Below are 14,994 nucleotides of genomic sequence, written 5' to 3'. Positions count from 1 at the left end.
ATGCCATTTAAATTCGTCATCATCCATGGCGATTGAAAGCCTTTTAAAAATCCCTGGTGTAATGCTTTCACCTGTATTTTTTTTTAAATCTCACATGCATATTAAGCATGTTTTCATATGACAGTGAATTTTACTATTCTAAACACATCACAAAATATTTGATTCATTCAGTGTTTTTCAAGAAGTGACAAAAGCCCGGAAAATTGAAAATTTTTTGATCGGGAGTTTTTCCTATCATTTTACTTTCTTTGATCGAAAGAACAATCTAGCAGAGCTTCAAAGCAAAATGTTGTTTAATTTTATAGTAAGTGTAAACAAACAACTAACAAAAAGCTTAGCCTCTGTGTTTCTCTGTTTTCATGAAATGACAAAAGTCACATCATTTGCAGGGTAAAGATAGAGACAATTTTCAGAATCCTTGCATATGTGTGGGTGTACACATGCGCGTGAATGATGCTGTACATATACATGTACATGAACACCTGCGCCTGTCGAAATACAGGATAGCACTCTCCGTGTGTGATTCGATATATTTTGCTGAGTAAAACATACATTTTCGGGCATTGCGCAAATCACCTTTGTAGAGTCTGTTTTTTGTGACAGTCTGAGAAGACCGCGTTCATGTCCCTGACACTTTGAATTGCAGATGAGGCACCCATTTTACACATTCCAACATGTATGTACAGCGATGGTCTGTCTGTGCACCACACATACAATGTTCGGCTTGACCATGGTTGCTGCAGCAGGCATATATAATTCAAGAGCATCAACATAACAATTACGTTCATCCTGGGGCTGCTTCATTAAATGCTCTTTGCATGAGTAAACTTCAACACAGTTGCCACTGTTCCTAGCAACAGAGCTTAACTGCGGTGACTGCGTGCGGTTAAATTGTGCTGACCTTTTGTACAAGCTCCCTATCTTTGTTCGTAAGAGTGTTATTTTCTCATATTTCTGGCAATCCGGACGTAAGTTCGGCTGGTCTTTCGATCGACAGTGGTTGACTCATACCAGCCAATCTCAGGACTGCCTGGGGACCAGCCTTTAGCTCTTCCTGCTCCCTCGGACGCCGGCTACCCTTAGTCGGTGTCTGAGCAAAAAGCCCCTGCTGGCTTCTACCGCACCAGACCCAGATGTGCCTGCCATGGATCCAATTCATCCACTCGATCGGTGAAAAAAAAAAAAAATCAAGGCCCAAGGGCATCGCTCCTGTTTCATCCCATAACCACCTCTCCCACCGTAATTTTGGTAAGAGAGAAATATGGTGTCCCTCAGCTGTCTTGTCCGGATACCATATTGAGTACCATATTGTACTGAAATGGGAGTGATGGTGACATTGCCCTGACGCTCTGGCTGAAACGGTATTTACCCCAATATGGGGTAAGTTCTATTAACTGTGATTGTCACAGGGCCAAACAAAACTATGGCTAGCCATGAATTCTTAGATGCCATGGGTCGGTTCCTCTAGTTGTGCTTTCAGGACTGAAATGAAGGGGGAATATGGGCGCTAGCTCTATTCTTTCCTTTAATGCCAGTAGTCATTGGGCCAATAGACAAACTGGATTGTGGAAATTGCATTTGTTGATCAGGAAATATTAATTTTGTTCTCATCAGCTATTTCCGGTGATGGGTTCCTGTCTTCTCAGAGCCCTACTGGTACCTTACGGGATAGGACCTGGTCATATGTATAAAAGTTTATGTTCCTAAGCCCAGTATACTATGGTCTAGTGTACACTCTCTGACAGAGAATAACATGTTCTGTCTGCCCTGCAGAAGACTTCAACTTCTGTTGTTGATACCAGGAAGTACCTGACGAAGGTTAAAAAAACCTGTTTCGTCTTGGGATATAATTTTCTCAATCAATCAACTGAGACAAGGGCTTCATTATTTAAACCTTCTTTGTGCTACAACTTACTGAGGGCTCACCTCCAGACATTACCAATCTAAGGCAAGTACTGCTCCACTGGTGAATTCTGGACATACTGGAAGGGATCTACGCTATCAGGAAGCAATCGTTCTGTTAAATGCTGCCTGTGGCTATACAACAAGCTGTGCTATCCCTGCCAATCCAAACTCTTGCCTCATCAGAGTTATCCTACTCATCACTGAGCTTCAACTTGCACCATTCTAAGATTGAATGAAGCTCGCCTGGGGCGAGCCTCCTGTGTGTTCTGGTTGTGTCACCAATGACAACAACGCTTCGCCACTTGTGATCACCAATCTTAAGCCTGCTTGTGGCCGTTTACATTTTTTTGCAGACTCCTTGCAAGATACGGCCTCGGACTGACACTAGGGCCAAATTCCAGTCCCATTGAAAGACTAACGCTTCGCATTGGGGTCTGAGATAAAATGCTTGTCAAGGTTCTTCCTTGCACCTAAATAGAAATCAGACAAAGGGCATCTCATCATCAATCTGAAACCACCAAACAGATTCATTTACACCAAGAACTTCCTCACAAATGTGTCCACAGGTTCTTCCACTTCATGTACAGAGGGAAGACGTATTAACCCCAAGCTTTCCCATCTTGTCTGTTTTGTTGGGTTACAAAGACCGTCACCGCCCGTCTACGACAGTTGTACATCATGATGCCCCACTACTTTGGCGACTGACTTATTGTCAGACAGTCCAGGAGCCATAAAGTCAACCCACCTTACCTGCAACCTCACTACCCAATCGGCTTCCTCATCATCCAAAAAAAAAATTAAAAAATGAAAGCTGGTACTATCCCAGCTCCCAACTAACCTTGGGGCGATTAGTGACTTCAGCAGTGAGGCATTATCACCCGAAGGCCAGACGAGTTTCCAATCTACAAAAGTACCCGTCTCACTTCAGTCCACTCATTTGCTTCCAGTCTTTGCCTGGCTCCACTTTCTCAGACTGATGGCAGACTAATGGCCAACGGGGTAGACTTAGTGCTGTGGTATAGGCTTCATTTGAGTCTGCTGCAACTCCACTTGCTTTCTTTATACCATTCCAAGTCACTCGCAAACATCTGTTATGGTAGCTAAAGGAAGATCACTTTGATGTCAAATTCAGTCTCACAGGCTAATAAACCCAAGATACTGATAAGGACCACACCCTTGCTTGAATGAAGCCTCCCTTCCTTTTCATTTGGTTTCAGGGAACTGGGACACTTACTCTCAGTAAAATCACTTCAGTGCACAGGAACTTCAAGTGATTTTCTACTCTTGAAACGCTTGAGTTTCTGAAGAATTAGAGCATTCTTCAAGTTTGTGCTTAAAGCACAGACAATGTGGTATTTCTCTCTATGGTAAAACATCACCAAAAAACAATATTCGTTAGATGCTATTGAGTTGTGATGACACGTCCATTTTTACTATGCCAGATTAGACTTGCAGTGGGTACAAAAACCATGTTTTATTAACACAAAAATGTGTATTTCAAGGGAGATATTGATAGTGCCACTTTTATCAGACTTGACTTTTCTGAATAGGATTCACTTTGAGAAAAGTTATCATCGTTGGAGTTGGTCTTTAAATTAAAAGATCATTTTATCTTGTAGGCCGACTATTTCTCCAAAAAAGAATTGGCTTTTATGTAAAAAAAAATACCTCTGTAACTGTCCACAGCACCACATCCGGTTATCTCAAAGTTGTTTTTTTTCCCCAACTCGGGGCCTTTTATTCAAGTTTCTCTTGGTGTATTACATTTTATTTAACAAAGAAAGGAAATCAAAACACAGTCAATTCACCTTAGACATTAATCAGTTACACAGCAAAGAAAGAAAAAAGTCCCCATTTTGTACTGAATTTAGCAGAATTTCCATTAGAGGTGAAAATGAATCTTTTCAAGGCATAATATCTTTTTAAATCACCTTTAAACACTACAAATGGTAGTTTACTCCTGTTCATTTTCATCTTATAAATATGGAAAAGAATTAAAGAACTAAATTGAGTACATTCCTGGAGTTATTTGAAATGGTGAAAAGGATGGTTTTGTTTTCCAAAAGCAGTTTAGTATCACTTCAACTGAATGGGCAAACTACATAATTCCAACCATTCAGTAAGAGGGAGATTACAAGCCAGCTTCATTTCCCATCTATCATTAAACCTATAGACAACCTTCACTGCAGAGGTAAGAATATAATACAGATGAGTAGAGCTCTTTTTATCTAGCATGAGTAACTGCAAGTTGAAAGGAATTAAAGTCGATCCTTTCATGGAGAGTTGTGGCAGGGATGCCATTGCCTCTACAGCAAAGGTTAACTCTCTGTTCAGGACACTGCTGAAATGTTCTACCCAGCGTGTGAGTATGTCAGTCTTTTTGGTCAGCAGGGTGGACTGGTCGGAAGATTTACTGGTGTTGAACCAGATGCCTTGGGCCTATAAAGTGTTCATCATGAAGTGTCTTCATGTTATGGTTCTGCTGTTGCTGCTTGTAGCTCCTCGGCCTTCTTCTCCCACCAGTTGTTCTTCAGTGGCCGCAGTTTCTTCAGAACTTGCCTCACCTGCAGGTAGTCCTATTTCTTCTTGTTACAGATATTATCGTCAAAGTGATCCTTGTGGGCCTTGTGCAGCTTGTTGATGAGCTTCTGGATGTCTTCTTTATTCTCATCAAACCCATCTTGATGCTTCCTCGCCATGAAGCCGAGGGTATCAGCTGCGGCACTGTAAACAGCCTCTCTGAAGAACCTCTATTTCTCTTCCAAGCCTCCATGCTCCTGTTTGATTTTAGACAGGGATCCGTGAAGATTTCGCTGTAGCAGTTCCTTGTTGGTGGTTAGCCAAGCAATGTTCAGCTTCCGGATGGGCTTGTCTCAGGCCGTCTTCTTTTTCCCAACTAGCTGTATGTTCACCTTGCTCTAGAGGAGGCGATGATTGGACCAGAAGTTTGCTCCTCTCATGCAGTGTTTTATGTAGACATCACGCTGGTCTCTCTGGTGTACTATAGTGTAGTCCAGCATGCGCCACTGCCTTGATCGAGGATGCATCCAGGCGTTCTTGAACTTATCAGCTTGCTGTTGGTGATGGACAGCTCATGCTGAGCACACAGCGATAACAACATCACTTTGTTTGAGTTACACTTTCCAGTCCCATGGTGTCCTATGATGTTCGGCCAGGGAGGTGTAATTGACTCCAACTCGTGCATTAAAATCTCCAAGGATGAAGAGTTTGTCCTTGCTGTTGACTTCCAAGAGTGGTGGCAGGGAAGTCCCTTGTGAGCTTGAGACGCAGGATCGATCATTGATCCCACGGGGCAAGCTATTGAGCTGCCTAGTAAGCTTAGTGTGAGTAGTGAATCCGACACCGGAGCTCCTTGGGGCGTCTTCAGACTTCCCGAAAAAGTATAGCAGGGGTCGATATTAATGGTGGTCCGCTGGCTCGAGGCAAGTAGAAAAGTTGGTGGACCGGCTGATCTAATTAAACTGGTGGTCCGGTGGGCCAGTTGAAATCTGATGTCTTTTCTGTCTTCACAAACATCTTTCAATAACTTTTTCTCACATGAAAATGTGCTTTTTATATATCTTACTACTCACATTTGCAATTTTTGAAAAATAAAAGTTATTTTCATGAGTTTCCATTCACTTTTCGCTGTCGCAGTGATGAAAACACATGCGCAAAGCTCAATGCATTTAATATTAATAATAAAGCTGCTCTGGATCCCGCCGTTGTGATTGCAGTTGTGATTGCCAGAGTAGCACTGTGTGAATTGTCTAGAATTTTCTTGTAAATTGCCGAATGTAGAAATTTTTACATAGTTTAAGACAGGTGTTAATCCTGTTTTGAGATAATTTTGGAAGCCGTCGTCCCCATTGATGTCATTCAATCAGCACAAAAAATCGCCCTCTAAACAAAAAAAACTCCCGACCTCTACTGATCCTATTTTTGAGAGGCAAATTACTACAACTGTTCTGGGGCCTAATAAAAGACTGTGTGTATTGTAGAAGGCCTAAGTGAAGTAACCATAATAATCATGGATTCCGAGGAATCTTGGGAAGTGTTGATCCTATTCAGGCAAACAAATTTATGGCATGGCCTACCCGAGCGGGCTAACTAAAAAAGCAATTCATCACGGATTGCTCATGCGGCTGAGTGTGCGGTTCTGGTATGGGACCACCAAACTTTCAGCAGGACCAGTGAAAATTTTGAAGTACTGGTCTTGCTGGCTACCAGGAAAAAGAGGTTAAGTTTGACCCCTGTATAGCCTCCATCAACTTCCTCAAGCTGTTTTTCCCAAGCAAATCTGGTGTCTTTCAGGGCTGCTATGGCAACCTCGTACTGTATGAGTGTCCTGGCAAGGAGCACAGTGCAAAAAGATTAGGCGCTTCCTTAAATTCTTTCTGTTGTTTCAACCGCTTGGCCGGATGCCCAGGCAGGTGCAGTTTCCTGCCAGGTGCATGATGAGGTAGGCTTTCCTTAGGAATCCTTTTATCTCTCCCTCTTGTCGGGAGATAAATGCTGTCTCTGAAAAGGGCTGCTCTGTCTTTGTGGGTGAATATGGCACTGCATCTACCCCTGTATACTATGGACGATCATCATCCCACAGCCACCTGCGTACAGTATCATGGCTAAGAACTCCTAGCAGCATCCTCTGGCTATTCCGATCGCCACTTCTCCATTGCTGCAGGACTTGAACACAGTTTGGTACAAGTGACACCTAGCTTGTTTTTGGCAACCTGTATGCCTGTCCGGCACGTGAGATTTTATGGTGAAAAGGGGTGTGCAGTCCCTTCTCCACCCTCTCGCCTGCCAACACTCGTAGTCGTTTAGGTGCAGAAACTACCATGTGTTAGACGGCCCCGACAGGTGCAGCTTTACTGTTTAGGGTGTCTTTCTCTCAGGAAGATTTCTGGTCAAGGATGTAGAGCTCTTTCCAACCTGTTAGACTGCCCTGCAGTGTCAGCCTTCGCCAGATACATGTGGGTTCCAGCCAGCCGCTGTTCCAGTATTAGAGATGCCTGGTCAGAAGTCCATCCAGTCGCTTACTCCATAATGTCAGAGGCGTCCGGGCAGGAATTCACCACTTGCTGCCATGGTTTCACATGCCATGGCCTGCACACGATGTCTGTGGGGTCCCCTGCAACTCTGAGAGCCCTTACTGATTCAGCCTGGGGTTTCAAGATGCCCAGTTACGGATTGTTGCCACGAGGAGAGGTGGTGGAGAGGCTATGTACTGGCAGGGGAGACTTAAGCACATATCTCCATGTTTGCCTGAGCTAGCCAGTGGCAGTAGCAGAAGGTAGTCAGTGGGGACTGTAATACTAGCTGCAGCAACACTACTCCGCTAGATGCATCTCACGCACCCTGTGGATGACAACATCCCCCAACACACTATTGGAAAGTAACAGCCACTGTAAAAGCTGTCATCATCCTTACCCAAGAAATTTGATATTATCAAAACGTGGTTTTCCATGAAATAGAATGTAAGTATAGTGCGAAGCTATGGCACAAATTTGTAATGCAAGGCTTACGCATGGTTCAAAGTTATGGCACATTTCAGGAAATCGGCTGCAGGTTACAGTCTTCACATATATTGTAGTTAAAACCAATGTAATGAAGTGGCAGATTAATGAATGGATTTATAATACTTCACTGATCCTTTTGGAACATTTATTTTGGTGCACACCATTATGAGAAACTGATTATGTATCATTTTTATGATTATACCCATTGGACTGTATAAGCTACCCGTGCAATAGAAATAATTTGTGGATATAGATAATTATTTTACGTGTTTGATAAATTGCAGGTCTTATATATGCATAATTAATTATTGTAATTGCACATGTAAATACATGTATAATATGCTTTATCTTCTATACATTATTCTGTGTCTGTATGTCATTCTGTTTGTTGTAAACTCCACAAGATGTGTTCCATGTAGCCTTTTTTTCTCTCACCTTTTTTGTCTTTCTCTGCTTTACATGTACCTATCTCCTCTACACATCTTTTTCTCTTTCCACCATCCTCTATATTTCTCATTTCCTTCATTTTTCTTTATCATTTTGTAGACCTGTACTGGAAGTCATGGGAAAATGAATAATCTCAATTATTATAATTGTTATATTGTATTTTTATTAAGTTTTTAAATGTAATTTTTCTTTTTTGTAGACTTTCGCAATTCGGCTCTTGGCCGTTAAGAATTTGTCTTAATAAACATTATTGAATGAATTCTTGACTATGGGAAGGTGGAAGCCAGGGAAGCTCTCTGCAAAATGTTAACCATGATTGCATGACTGTGGTTCCTTGTCGACTTGGAGAAATCGTATCTAATCCCCACACAGACACTCACACTTTGGGGAGCTCTATTCATCCTCAAAACCAGTACAGCTTTTCCGACCTAAGCTTGGTTGCTTAACTTCCAACGGTGCATCCAACTGTTGCTATGGAGATGTGGCCCCAGCATTGGCACTGGGACTGGGACTCATGGCAGGCCACACTGCCAACTCCATATGTATCCACTCCAGCTCCACCTCCTCACACAGTATCATCTGAACCTTTACTCCATGTAACGCATGGGTCCGGTTGATTCTTTCCTCCAACCACACCTCTAGTAGTGGATGAATCCACACCACATACCCTGCGAACAGATTTTTTTCCAGACCAGGACAAACATAGGTAATGTCCATGGATGCATTTCATCTTGGTCGGGGTGGCCACACCTGATTCGCACTATCACAGAAACTTACATACATGTATATCATTGCTGTAGAGATACAGGTAGTCTTAATGCTCCCCACCATTTCAGTGGGCTCATCCAAGCCACCAAGTTCTCATCAATTTTGACAATACTACAGTGATTGCATACATAACCACAAGGGAGGCACAAGGTCTGCCTAGCTCTTCCTCTTGGTATAGAGCATGCTCCATTGATACCAGGAATTTGGCATAACTCTGACAGCTATGCACTACGAACATCCAACAAAAGAAACACAGTGCACTAACAATGAGCACCCATTGTTATTGTACCGTACTTCTTTCTTTAGATGCTCAGAGTGTATGCATGTCCCAGGTACAGATAACACTGAACATGTATGCATGTTTATTTTCTTGTACTGTTTGTATATGCTGGGGCCTATGGGAGACCAGTGGATTCCACAGAATGGGCCATGCAGTTAAAGTTAGGAATGAATAAATACATAGCACCAACTACACTCCATACATTCACTGTACAAATGTATGCAAATTTTGAACAGTGATTGTCAGGTCGCAAATATCGAGCTATCTTTATTGTCAACATTTGACTTTTGATTTGGCTTCATTTCTGATGGAGATGTTTGACTAAGTTTGGTTTGTATTTAATTTTTTTTTATTTTGACATTTCAATACTTAGATTATTCGTAGACACGAGGCCAACAAAGCACGCTATGAAAATCAGCAGTATTCTTTCCAGGATCAGCTTGACAGAGAGCAGAAAGAAAATGCTGATCTTAAAGAAAGAGGGTGAGTTTTTAATGCACATTTTAAGTGTTAGCTTTACATTTTGTTAATATTTCCAACGTAGAGTAATAAATATATATGTTCGTAATCTCAGACTTTTGTGCAATACAGCTAAAAAGAAAATATAAAATTGTTAAAGTGGTACTTGAAAGGGTTTGATATTTGACATGTAGGGTTCAGGAGATAAACTAGACTCCACAAAGCCAAAATGCAAAAGATTTATCAACTACAAATGAGGACAAGAAAAATATTAACCACTTCCTGCCGGGACTCCAGAATCGGAGACGTATGGTTTATAGGCTTGGCCGGGGTCTCCGAACTCGGACAAAGGAAACAGGGCCCTGTAACAAAAGACCGTACTCCGCACAAAAGACCAGGCTGCTGGGCATTACCGACATTTTTCGCTCTCAAAAGTGGTGATAATCCAGCCTTGTTTTGAAACCGTATACCAGGGTTTGGGGCATTGAGAGCAAGCGGATTACCACCGGGGACAAAAGCTCTCCACCACCACTGCGATGAGCCACACAGCACCGCTGCATGCTAAACTGGCCCCTATTTAAAAGAGGTCAGCAGTACACTGAGCCAGGTTCGTGAACAAAAGAAAGTTATATAACACCGCACAATTTGGGCTCTTTTTACAAGGCTGCAGGCCTGGTTGAAAAACTCGGGCGTCAATGAAGGTCACCTGGCAACTTAGAGTAGTGCCTAAAGATTACTTCGTGTGGCTATAAACGACCGTTAAATGAAATGATGAATTTTTGAAGGATTTCGAAAAAATGATAGTCATGCCGGCCCAGCATCATCAATATTGAAAAATGCCCCGGCATGAAGTGGTTAAAGATGCATTTTCTTTCCACAGGGAGTTGGGCCAAATTCTGAAACATGCGGTTCAAATCTTTTGTTTATGTTAAGCTGTTGATGTCATTCTTAGGCGCGCTGCAGGATGCATGCACATAGCTTTGCCTGTTTCAGCAGTAGAGCTCCATACCACAAAATGTTTTGATGAGTTTATAAAGAATGTACTTCGTAGTAAAGTTGTGCGTGGTCTCAAATTTTGTGGTTATTTTGTCTCTGAAACTAGTTAGTAACACCTGGATAAAGTGTCCGCATTAATTAAAATATTAATTAATAATAATTAAATATTCAAAATTCAAAAATAAATGATGTGATGACGTCATCATGACAAATTTCTTCTAGGACAATCCTTGCATGATTGTCTAAAGGTCTGCTAAGTTTGAAGTCGATCAGATATTAATAGTAAACTGTCAAAGTCAACTGGTGCAAGAAAATGTTTGGAAAAAAAAACTTTAAGGAAAACCAAAGCTGTTTTGCCAAAACAGCAAAAAAAAGAACAAAAAGAATGCCTTTTTCGCAACTTGTAAAAAACCCAAAAACTAAACAAAAAGAATGCCTTTTTTTTCAAAATTGTGAAAAAGCCAACTAGAGGTTTAACTGTCTTTAGGACAGAGGAAAGGCCTATCTGCATTTTTCTTTTTTCATAAGAAAATGGCTTTCCTTCATTTGAGATACTACCACATTTGGATTTCTCACTTCTTACTCAAACATCTATCCCAAAGCTACAAATAATTCCCAAAGTTTCTAGTAAGAATTTTGATGACCTCATTAGGACAAAATATTGGAACCCTTTCAGACATAAGGAGATATAACAAAATTTTTCACCCTTTACATCATGTCACCTTGTCTATAACGCTTCCCATTCTTGCCATCTACCAAATTTCAACCCAATCAGGCATGTAGTTCACGAGACATAGGTCTTTAAAGAATGTACCTTTAATGTCACTTGATTTGCCACTTGATGACATTATCATATCAGGTCAATGTTAGTCTGAAGCACTCCCTTTTCATGATATCTGTAAGATTTGAAGACAATGAGATCTTGTACTTCACGAGATATACTGCTATGACGAGTGTGCCTTTAACCACTTCGTGCCGGGGGCTCCGGTAACGGAGCCATAGGCCTTATATTTGGGGCCGGGGACTCCGAGATCGGAACTTTACTATAAAAAAAAAAAAGTTGCTGGGCGTTTCCTAAAAAAGTTTGGGGCTGTCAGTTAAAAAGTTTAGGCCATCATTGGCCGGTGAATTGTGACTTTTTTATAGCCGGGGTGACCGAACTTCTTTTATAGCCGGGGTGACCGAACTTCTTTTATAGCCGGGGTGACCGAACTTATCAAAGCCTTGAATAAAAGTACGAGCTCCTGAGAGCTGCTGGGCCCTGCCAATCAATCCCTGTATTCTTTCAGCGCAGAGCGCTGCAATTAGCGAAGGTAATCCGTGTATTGTTTAGCAGAGCGCATTTGTTCGCGCGGCCGGGCGCTCGCAGGGGATTATCGCTGCACTGCACCGAAGACAAAGCGCGGGCTGTGCGGGCTCATTATGCACCTGCGCCCCATGAATGACCCGGCCCGGGCGCTGCTGGCCCTTGCCACGTTGACTGACAGGGCACGGCCCTCGCTGCTTGAGAATAAAAACGCCTTGCAGTGTTCGCGTGTGTTCATATTGGGTATCGTGTTATTTAGAGTACAGACAACATGGCTGAAGTTATATCCGGAGAGTCCAGTTCTTCCAGCGAAAGCGAGTTTTATCTGAGTTCAGACGAAGTTTCTTCGTCTTTTTCATCACCGCCGTCACCTGTTCAAGTACAGTCAAGTACAGAAATTGACAGTGATGTACCCTTGGCGGTATATGCCAAGCGCAAGAGACAGTCCCGTACACAGACCGCCGCGTCGACCAGCAGCAGTGCCGCACCGTTCCAGTGGACAGATGAAGACAGTACACCGCTGAAGTACGGCTTCACCGGTAATGGTGGTGCCGTCGACCCCCGCCTGCATCGCAGCTCGACCTGCAGTGAAGCCTTTGAACTGTTTTTTGACGATGTTCTCTACAACAAGATAGTGCAAGAGAGCAACCGGTATGCCGTGCAGAGGCCCGCTACGACATCGGCGCACATGCGATCATGGACTGATCTGAACATTAGAGAACTGAAGGCCTTTCTGGGCCTTTGCATAATGACGGGCATTGCGAAGCACCCCACCCTTCATAGCTTCTGGTCCACCGACCCACTACTGAAGATGAGCCTATTCCCGTCCGTCATGCCCCGAGATCGCTTCCTTGCCATCCTGCAGTCCCTGCACTTCAACGATAACACCGCCATGCCAGATGACTGCACCGACCGCCTCTTCAAAGTGCGCCCAGTCGTCGACCATCTTGCTCAGAAGTTTGCCACTGTCTATGTTCCTCAACGGGACATTTCCGTCGACGACTCCCTGCTGAAGTTTTACGGGCGTCTCCGCTTCGCTACCTACAACCCCAGAAAGAGGGCCCGCTTCGGCATCAAGATGTACAAGTTGTGCCAGAGCACCGGGAGTGCCGCTTCGTACTGCTACAACTTCAAAATCTACACCGGCCAAAGTAGAGGAGACCTCCCAGCAACTACACAAGTGGTGATGGACCTGGTGAACGACCTAAGTGGTAAGGGCTACAACCTTGCCCTCGACCGGGCCTTCAGCAGTCCCGATTTGTTTCGACGACTTCACAACCAGAAGTTCAACGTCGTCGGCACCGTCATGGGGAACAGAAAAGGGATGCCGAAAGACCTGCAGTTCGTCAAGCTGAAGCGGGGCGAAACAGCGTCCCGGTCGGCCGACCTGGGTGTCAGCGGTTCTCTCCTGGCCATGGTGTGGCGAGACAAGCGCAACATCCGTATGCTCTCCACCATGCATACGGCAGACATCCGTGGCACCGGCAAGCAAGACAGGACAGGGCAGGAAAAGCAGAAACCGACCTGTGTCATCGAGTACAACGCCCTGATGGGGGGCGTTGACAAGAGCGACCAACTAGCGGCAAATCATCGAGCAACTCGTAAGTCCCTCAAGTGGTACAAGAAGCTCTTCTTCTACCTGCTCGACTTGACGCTGGTGAACACCTACGCCGTGTACCTGGCCGTTGGTCACCGCCTCTCCTTCCTCGACTACCGCTTGGGTCTTGTCCGTGAGCTGCTGTTCGACGAGCCCTTGCCCGAGTACCGCCCTCAGCACGATACTCCACCAGTCAGCAACTCCCGCTTTGTCGGCCGACACTTCCCCGTGGACTTCGAGAGGACCAGCTATGGCGACTTCCGCTACCGGCGGTGTGTCCTCTGCGCTTCCCGTGGTCTGCGAAAGAAGACGCACTTCGAGTGCGACACGTGCCACCAGCCCCTCTGCGTCGCCCCCTGCTTCAAGGAGTACCACACTGTCCACTAATTGACACTTTGAACATTTATTTTCATGGACATTTTCATTGACATTATATTTTGCGTTTTTCATGTGTTTTGACTTGATGCCCCACTTATCTAGTAGAAAACAATATGTCATTTCTGGTGGTTTTACTAGGTGGTCATGTTTTCAACCTTTGAAAAAAATGACAAAAAAGACAAAGTTTCTGGAACGTACTGCTTTGAGGATGTAGTATTTTCATCTCTTGAAAAAGTGGCACATTTCCTTGTAATGGTTTTACTAGGTGGTCATAGTTTCAACCTTTGAAAAAAATGACAAAAAAGACAAAGTTTCTGGAACGTACTGCTTTGAGGATGTAGTATTTTCATCTCTTGAAAAAGTGGCACATTTCCTTGTAATGGTTTTACTAGGTGGTCATGTTTTCAACCTTTGAAAAAAATGACAAAAGAGACAAAGTTTCTGGAACGTACTGCTTTGAGGATGTAGTATTTTCATCTCTTGAAAAAGTGGCACATTTCCTTGTAATGGTTTTACTAGGTGGTCATAGTTTCAACCTTTGAAAAAAATGACAAAAAAGACAGTTTCTGGAACGTACTGCTTTGAGGATGTAGTATTTTCATCTCTTGAAAAAGTGGCACATTTCCTTGTAATGGTTTTACTAGGTGGTCATGTTTTCAGCCTTTGAAAAAAATGACGAAAAAGACAAAGTTTCTGGAACGTACTGCTTTGAGGATGTAGTATTTTCATCTCTTGAAAAAGTGGCACATTTCCTTGTAATGGTTTTACTAGGTGGTCATGTTTTCAGCATGTGAAAAAAATGACAAAAAAGACAAAGTTTCTGGAACGTACTGCTTTGAGGATGTAGTATTTTCATCTCTTGAAAAAGTGGCACATTTCCTTGTAATGGTTTTACTAGGTGGTCATGTTTTCAGCATGTGAAAAAAATGACAAAAAAGACAAAGTTTCTGGAACGTACTGCTTTGAGGATGTAGTATTTTCATCTCTTGAAAAAGTGGCACATTTCCTTGTAATGGTTTTACTAGGTGGTCATGTTTTCAGCATGTGAAAAAAATGACAAAAAAGACAAAGTTTCTGGAAAGTACTTTTTATTCCTTGCACCGGTGTTTGATTTTTATTCGATGAGAAAGAGTTGAAATTTATTTTACTACTTTTATGAGTTCGACTACTTCAATGAGAAAAGAAAACACAAGAGAAATGACAAGAAAATAAGAGAAAAAGAAGTTCTCTCCAAATATTTGTCTGTGTGTATTTCTATGTGTACTTTATTTTATTGGTTTCTAAATTTTACTTGAAATGGTTTGGGAAATAAAGTTTGGGAAGGGAAATATCTTAC

General features: G+C 43.0%; 1 protein-coding gene across 5 annotated transcripts in view; it reads left to right on the top strand.

The window, feature by feature from the left end:
• The window catches only part of LOC110988543 (coiled-coil domain-containing protein 175-like), a 152,922-nt gene that overhangs the window by 42,797 nt on the left and 95,131 nt on the right, over window positions 1-14,994 (top strand). For all 5 annotated transcript variants that reach the window (XM_087146811.1, XM_022252177.2, XM_087146815.1 and 2 more), the window contains one exon: window positions 9,296-9,405. In XM_087146811.1, the coding sequence (XP_087002937.1) occupies window positions 9,296-9,405 (110 nt within the window). The remainder of the gene's footprint in view (window positions 1-9,295; window positions 9,406-14,994) is intronic.

This window comes from Acanthaster planci, linkage group LG01 (genome assembly GCF_054643075.1).
Source record: "Acanthaster planci isolate LZ-2023a linkage group LG01, COTS_SCS, whole genome shotgun sequence".
Classification (NCBI taxonomy): Eukaryota; Metazoa; Echinodermata; class Asteroidea; order Valvatida; family Acanthasteridae; genus Acanthaster; species Acanthaster planci.
The sequence above is the reverse complement of the archived record's forward strand: the minus strand, read 5'-3'. Positions and strand labels throughout refer to the sequence as shown.